This window comes from Echinops telfairi, unplaced genomic scaffold (assembly GCF_000313985.2).
Source record: "Echinops telfairi isolate 266 unplaced genomic scaffold, ASM31398v2 ScPeMD7_18;HRSCAF=68, whole genome shotgun sequence".
Taxonomy (NCBI): domain Eukaryota; kingdom Metazoa; phylum Chordata; class Mammalia; order Afrosoricida; family Tenrecidae; genus Echinops; species Echinops telfairi.
This window is the reverse complement of record NW_022103915.1, coordinates 146,235-153,444: the sequence shown is the minus strand read 5'-3', so window position 1 is coordinate 153,444 and position 7,210 is coordinate 146,235. Positions and strand designations below refer to the sequence as shown.

Sequence of the window (7,210 nt, the reverse complement as noted above, 5' to 3'; positions counted from 1 at the left end):
CGCCTTTCAACCAGCACCACATGTGATTATCGGCCAGGCTGGCACAATTAACTAACTCAGGTGCCCAGGGACAGGCCTCTCCCAGACTGGCTGCTTCTCCTGGGCATCCTCTTTGGGCCTAGTAGTCTCTGATGCTGAATGTTAGCCCCACGGGAACACTGGGGCCCACACAGGCTGTCTGTAACCCCTTCATGGCCTGCCCCTGCCATGACCAGCACCATGTAAAGCTTATGACCCTCGGACTCGGCTCTGGGGGCTGGCAAGAGCTGGTCGCAGTGTAATGTGGACAGCTGTGATAATCTTAGCCTTGGCTGCCAGCGTGGAACAGGGTGGGTACGCACCAGAGGCCAGGTGCGTCTAGGCTCAGGCAGAGGTGAGGGCAAGATGACCACCTCCCACCACTGCACCAAGTCTGTGTCAGCCCAAGGTGGGCTCACACTATAGGTAAAAGGCCTGGGTGACCCCAGCTTCAGGACGGTGGCCCACAAATCTAGGAATCCCGGACCTTAGGCCTGCTGGCTCCTCAGAGCTGGAGTCTCCCATGCTGGGGACCCCCCTCTCCCCATCTTGCAGCACGGTCATCGAGGCAGGGTGTGCAGGCCAGTGCAGACAGGTGTCCTCATTGGGGCACGGTCAAGAAGAAGGCCCAGAATATTGTCTGGAAGGTCAGGGCTGAGGAGGACGCTGTGATCCTACACCTGGCAGGGCCAGCTGAGGGCAGCAGGGGGCACTGTTGCTAGGTGGCACCTTAGCCTGGAGAACGAGTCCCTGCTGGTGCCTTCTGTGCCCTGCCACTCCCTAGCTGGTCTGACCATAGGGCAGGTAGGCCTTACCCCTCCTGGTCTCTCCCAGGGATGGTGGGTGCAGGCCAGGGCCCACCATGCGGTGAGTGGGCAGGGGGGCGCACCTGGCAGAGGTGCAGGAGGCAGTGCCCACATTCTGCCTGCCAGCCTCTTGCTCAGCACCTGCCACACCAGAGCCCTCACTGTGTGTCTCCTTCCTTTTAGCCCTGACGAAGAGTCCTCCCAGAAGTTCATCCCCTTTGTCGGGGTGAGTACCCCTTTGTTGTTGTGAGCTCCCCTTGGTCAGGTGAGCCTTTTAGCGCAGCGTCAGCTTTTTGCCTGTCGGACAGTGCTGCAGCTCGCCTGCATGCTGCCTTCTGAGTCAGTGGCCTCTATCCCAGAACTTTCTTCACAGATTGAGCTGAAGCCACGTTTTTAGATCTTCCATCATGCCGTGCTGGCCGTCTTCATGGTTGAGCAGGGCCAGCCCAGTGTGTTGTGGGAGCTGTCGAGACAGGACAGACCCTATTTGCATAGGGCTGCCTCTGGCTGTAGTGCCCACTGCTTAGCTATCCTGGGTGTTGGGGCCCATTGCTTAGCTATCCTGGGTCTTGGGGCCCATTGCTTAGCTATCCTGGGTCTTGGGGTCCATTGCTTAGCTATCCTGGCCCAGAAACCCAGCTCTGAGAGGCCAGCCAGTGGATTGGGTACTGGCCTGCAGCCACAACCGGTTGGTCAGCACCTCCACCCAGTGAGAACCACCATGGCAGGTGCTTAGAACAGGGCTGGCTCTTGGAACCCACGGGGGCAGAGTAGGGCTGTGACCCCTGGCCTTCAGAAGTAGATGCCCAGGCTGTTCTTTGGTGACACCTCCAGGTGGACGTGAACCCGGCCTTTCAGTTAGAGGCCGTTTGCACAACCCAGCGACTCGTGGGCAGGGCCATGGCCTGTCCTTGACGGCTCCCTGGAGGAGGGGCCGCAGCCTCTCCACACAGCCAGCCAGCCGTGTGTCTTTTTAGGTTGTCAAGGTTGGCATCGTGGAGCCGTCCTCCACCACATCAGGTAAGGGACCTCTACACCCAGGCCCATCTGTGGCACATTCTTGCTCACTGCCCCTGGAGGGCCCCGGGCACCCACCTCTGTGCCCAGTGCTGGCCCCCAAGTCTGAGAAGCAGGGAGGGACTCACCTCTGCTCCAAATGTCTCTCCCAAGGGGACTCTGACGATGCAGCAGCCCCGTCCAGCTCCAGCGTGCTCTCTTCAACCCCGCCGTCCATGTCTCCGGCTGCCAAGGAGGCCTCACCCACTCCACCCTCATCCCCTGCTGTGAGCGGAGGCCTGTCTTCCCCCAGGTAATGGGGGTGCTTTCGACCTCACTACACCACACCTGCATCCCACTCCTCAAGTGCTGTTCTGGTTGGGAAGTAGTTTGTGATGCTGGGTGGGGCCTGGTGAGCAGGAGTCACTGCCGGGATGTGGGGTTCAGGGAGAGATCTTCCCCTCCTGATGGCCCTGCACCCACACCTGGGCCACCGCAGAGGCCTGGCTTATGTGGGACACAGGTGCATAATCAAGGGCCTTGTGGCTACTGGCCAGCACCACAGGGACGGAGACAGCAGGCAGGAGTGACTGTCAGGTGGTGACAGCCCCTCTGTAGGCACCTTGCCGGCCACACAGATGGGTGTGAAACAGCCCCCCCTTCTGCAGCCAGGGCGTCGGCGCGGAGCTGATGGGATTGCAGGTGGATTACTGGACCACAGCGCCGGCGGCCGAGAGGAAGCGAGACGCCGAGAAGAGGGACCTGCCCACCGCCAAAAACACGCTCAAGTGCACTTTCCGGTCCCTCCAGGTCAGCAGGCTGCCTGGTGGCAGCGAGGCCACAGCCACACCCACCATGTCCATGACTGTAGTCACCAAGGAGAAGAACAAAAAGGGTGAGGAGGGGCGGGGCTGCCAGCCCACGGGCAGGGGGGGCGGTGGTGTCCGCTGGCGAGCTGCCCTGCGGACGATCGGACACAGCCTGGCCCCTTCCTTCCAGTGATGTTCCTGCCCAAGAAAACCAAGGACAAGGACGTGGAGTCCAAGAGCCAGTGCATCGAGGGCATCAGCCGCCTGATCTGCACCGCCAAGCACCAGCAGAACATGCTGCGCGGTGAGGGCGGGGTCCGCCGGGGCGGGGCCCGGGGAGAGGTGCCCTGGAAGGGTGGGGCCAAAGGGAGAGGCGGGACCTGGAGGATGGGGCCAGAAGGTGAGGGGTGGGGCCAAGGAAAAGGGGTGGGGCTGAAGGCGGGTGATGGTCAGTAAGAAAGGGATGGCCACCGAGCACCAGAACAGAAAGTCCTTTGACGCTGTGGACCAAAGGGGAAAATTGGATCAGAACAAACAATGAGATGGCATTTTTCTTAATTAGCCAGAAGAAAATGAACACTTCCCTATGCAAGGTAGTCCATGTAGCTTTATACACATTTTTATTATAAAGTACTCACTTTTAAAATTCTGAGAATTTCTCCACTCCTTTGCCTTTTCAAAACATGGACTTGTAAATTTCACACTGCGCTTCTAGAAGGCAATGGGTTGCCTTGGAAGGGTCACCAGCCTTCCTCCTCAGCCATCGGTCCCAGAGCGGTCCCTAGAGCAGCGAGGCTGCCCGTCGTGGGTGTGGATGCAGGGAGGGCAGCAGGCGGGTGGATGGGCCCTGGCCCTGGGGGCCCAGCGCTGCCAGGGTGGCCAGCCGCCCAGCCCATGGCTCAGGTGGCCTGCTCTGTCCACAGTCCTCATCGACGGGGTGGAGTGGAATGATGTCAAGTTCTTCCAGCTGGCAGCCCAGTGGTCATCCCACGTCAAGCACTTCCCCATCTGCATCTTTGGACACTCCAAGCCTGCCTTCTAGCTCCAGCGGCCCTGAGGATGGAGCCGTGGAAGCCACCAGAGATCACACCCTGCCTGGCCAGGCCACCACTGGGCGTCCTGCACCTGTTAAGGCTGCGGTTCCCACAGAGATGGCGCTTAAACAGAGGGGCTTCAGCCAAATGCACTCGCACTGTGGAGACTAACAGCCCCACGCCCGGGGAGCTGAGTACTACTCTGCTTATTAACCAGAATGTTCGGGGCTGGGGGAGGGGGGAGGGCTGGAGGTGTGAGAGGACACTGTTGAGCTTGGCAAGCCAGGTGGGGTGGCTTTGGTTGTCTGGAGCTCCTGCCAAGGCCCCCCACACAGAAAGGGTTCCTGTGTTTGCATTCTTCACGAAACATGCCTCTGCTTTCTCAGGTAGCCAGAATGCAGGAGGGCAGCTGCCTGCCTGCCCAGGTGAGGGCCTGCACAGGGCCCCAGCCTTTGGTAGCCAAAAGCTGAGGGTCACAGCTAGGGAATGGCGTGTCCTGAGCCGGGTGAAAGCTGAGATAGAGTAGCAAGGCCGTCACACCTAGCCCTGTAGCCCGCCCACCTGCTCCCCTTTTATCCAGACCACCCCCAAGGGCCACCCACCCGCGAACCCCAGTAAACTCCAACCCAGTGAGGCAGTGGGTTTTGTAGTTGCAGGTATTTTTAATGCTTTTAAACACATGTTACAATGTAGCTGCCAAACAGAGGTTGCTCTTCTGAAACCCAGCAGCCAGGGAGAGGGTGGAACCAGCAAGATGTCCCTTCTCCTGTACCCCGCTTCCTTCCACGGGACCCCTCAAGATCTCCCTGCACGCTGAACTGCTCTGGAGAAACACTGCTGTCCTGGCACGCCCACCCAGGGCCTGATTCAGCAGCCACAGGGCCTCGGTCCGTGGACAAGGCCTCTGTAACCCCCACCAGTGTCCCAGGTGCCACTCTGTGGTCACCTGGGGCTTGCTCCCTCTCTGCTGGCTCTTCCCACCACCCCCTGCCACCCCCTATGCCAGCTGTGTGCACAGGACTGCCCAGGCGTCTGCACTGAGAATTAGGAATATGGTTAACGTGGGGCTGGTGCCAGGTGCCAGGTATGTGTCTCAATGCAGAAGAATCACATGATCTGTGCAGACTTGGGCTGGTCTGACTGGACGTGCCAGCCTTCTGGGGCAGCCCTCCACTTGCCTACCCTGCCCCTGGTCCCCTGGAATGTGGCAGGCTCAGCTGGCTTGCTAAGATGCACAGCCATGATAGGAGTGCCAGGAAACAGTGCCAACCCCTCAGCCAGCACCCACCCCACCCCCGTGGAGAGAAGCCTCCTCGCCTGAGACCCCTCCTCACCTGCCTGCTCCAAGTGTTTGAGGCACAGTAGGCGGAGCTCTGGAGTAGCAGGCCCAGCTGGCGGCCACCTAGGGACTGAGCATGGCATCCATGTTGGTAGGCCAGACCTCAGCACCTGTGGCCACGGGACCTTCCCAACAAGAGCTCTACCTGGCTGAAACATAACCTGACTCCTCAGGGAACAGCTGGGGAGGGTGTGGGGTGGCATGGGACTCGCTGTCTCTGGACCCCTTAACTTCATGGACTCCATTTACTGCTCCATCGGTGACTGCCCCCAGGTCATGCTCTGGGAACAGGAGAGGCAGGGTACCCCTTTGTCCCACCCTTGGGGCTCCCTTCCGCATGCCCTCCCTCCCTGCTGGCGCACCACGCTTTGTGCTGGGAGTGGGGAGAAGGGTGTGCAGACAGGCTCGAAGGCCTCAGACTCACCCCTCTGTGCCTCGGTTTCCCACCTGTCAAAAAGGGGGTGGTAGCACTTCCCCCGCCTACCTCATGGAGCTATTCTGAGGAGACACCGAACGCACTTTTTCCCTAAAGAAAGCTGACGTTGAACCAAATCCGCCTGTGATGACTGAGCCGGGTGCGTGTAGGGGCGGGGGCTGCAGGCGGGCGGGCCCGCGCGGTGGGCAGTGGGCCGTGGGCAGCGCCCAGTGGCTGGCCAGGAGGGCAGCCTGGCTTTGCCCATGCAGCTCCTGCTCCCCGTCCCGCCCTGCCCAGCGTGCGCTGTTGGGTTTCTAGTTGTACGTGTTGCTAGTTTTTCTTTTTTGCTTTTTTAATGGAAAACAGGATTAATGTAAATAACCGTTTGGGGAGCAGACAAATCTGTCTCGTCTGTGACCATGTGGACTATTTTAAGGTGCTGACGCAGACACTAATAAACCTGGGGGGGTCACCCCCAGGACCCTTGCCCGGCTGCTGTGTGGTTCCTGTGCCGCCGCCTAGCAGTGTAGGGGACGAGACAATGGGGCAGAGACAAGGGGGCGGGCGGGGAACCAGCGCGCAGGCGCGGAGTGGGCCGGAAGTTGGAGGGAGGGGCGGGGCCCGCCCATACCGTTGTGGACTTTCCACCACCCACCCCACAGTCCCAAGTGGACTCCCCATCCCTACCCCACTGACCCCTCCCCGAAGCCGCGGTGGAGCCCCATTCCACCCCCCGGCCCCCCCGGGCCATAGCGGACCTCCAACCTATCCCCACTGACCTCTCCAAAACGGCAGGGGTCCCCGGTTCCTCTAACTGGCTCTCCCATGGTGAATTGGATCCCCACATCCTCCTGAAGATTGTCCCAACCCTCAGTGAATCCCCACCCCCTCCCGAGTCCCCTGACCGGCAGCGGCCCTCCACCCCTGACGACCCGCAGCGGCCCGCTACCCCTGACCCCGAATACCCTCCAACCTGCGACGGTCCCATTTCTGGTCCTCCACCCTATGCCCCTTCTGTCCCTGCGGGGCACTCTGGGGGCACCCTGGTGAGCCCCTGCTCCCCAAGGGGCCCCGCAGCGGACCCCAGCCAGGCAGGGCGGACTCCCTGCGGAGGTGCGGCAGCGTCCAGTACAGCCTCTACTCCTGCTGCGGTCCGGAGCCCCGCCTTGGGGTGTGGCCTGGGCGGGACACAGGTGAGCGTCATAACTGTAGGGGCTGAAGGGCCAGGGCCCGCCGAATCCCAGCCCCCAGCTGGCCCTCACTCATTCCTCCTGCCTTCCCGAACCTGCTGCATCTCGCCAAGGCAGGGCCCTGGGCAACCCACCCAAAGGTGTCCAGCCTTACACTGGATAAATTTCGACCGAGGGCCAATGCATAAACAGAGGTTGAGTGGCCGTTGGAACTAGGAGGACAGAAGGCTGTGGGGCTGGAGGTCTCCCTGGGGGGTGGGGCGGCAGCCATGCCCTAGTGGTCAGGGGGCTGCATCACAGTGGATTGGGCCTCTGTAGAGAGAGTGGCCTCCAGACTCCTGGCCACATCTGGGACCTGCTCCGCCAGCCCATGTCTTTCCTCCAGAGCCCCGGAGGTGCAGACCAGTAGCCTGCCAGGGCTGAAGATGGACAGCAGAAAGCACATACAGAAGGGCTCCTTGCGGAGAGAGCCAGAAACCCTGAGCCCACCGCAGCACAGACAGCCTTCCCCCCAGGGTGGGCCTATGGCAGCCTGGAGCCCCCCTGGCATGCAGAGCAGCACCCAGCAAGGCCTGCAGACTCAGGACTGGGTAAGCCCACCCA

At 61.1% G+C, this 7,210-nt stretch overlaps 2 protein-coding genes across 3 annotated transcripts in view; both read left to right on the top strand.

The window, feature by feature from the left end:
- The window catches only part of PACS2 (phosphofurin acidic cluster sorting protein 2), a 54,310-nt gene extending 50,408 nt beyond the window's left edge, over positions 1 to 3,902 (top strand). For both annotated transcript variants that reach the window (XM_030884937.2, XM_045287775.1), the window contains 6 exons: positions 1,008 to 1,050; positions 1,802 to 1,844; positions 1,995 to 2,133; positions 2,489 to 2,715; positions 2,820 to 2,933; positions 3,553 to 3,902. In XM_030884937.2, the coding sequence (XP_030740797.1) occupies positions 1,008 to 1,050; positions 1,802 to 1,844; positions 1,995 to 2,133; positions 2,489 to 2,715; positions 2,820 to 2,933; positions 3,553 to 3,671 (685 nt within the window). In that variant the 3' untranslated portion in view covers positions 3,672 to 3,902. The remainder of the gene's footprint in view (positions 1 to 1,007; positions 1,051 to 1,801; positions 1,845 to 1,994; positions 2,134 to 2,488; positions 2,716 to 2,819; positions 2,934 to 3,552) is intronic.
- A 3,062-nt stretch (positions 3,903 to 6,964) lies between these two features.
- TEX22 (testis expressed 22) overlaps positions 6,965 to 7,210 on the top strand; it is a 28,537-nt gene continuing 28,291 nt past the window's right edge. Inside the window, exon 1 of the mRNA XM_045288024.1 lies at positions 6,965 to 7,197. Coding sequence (XP_045143959.1) covers positions 7,033 to 7,197 — 165 coding nt within the window. The 5' untranslated portion in view covers positions 6,965 to 7,032. The remainder of the gene's footprint in view (positions 7,198 to 7,210) is intronic.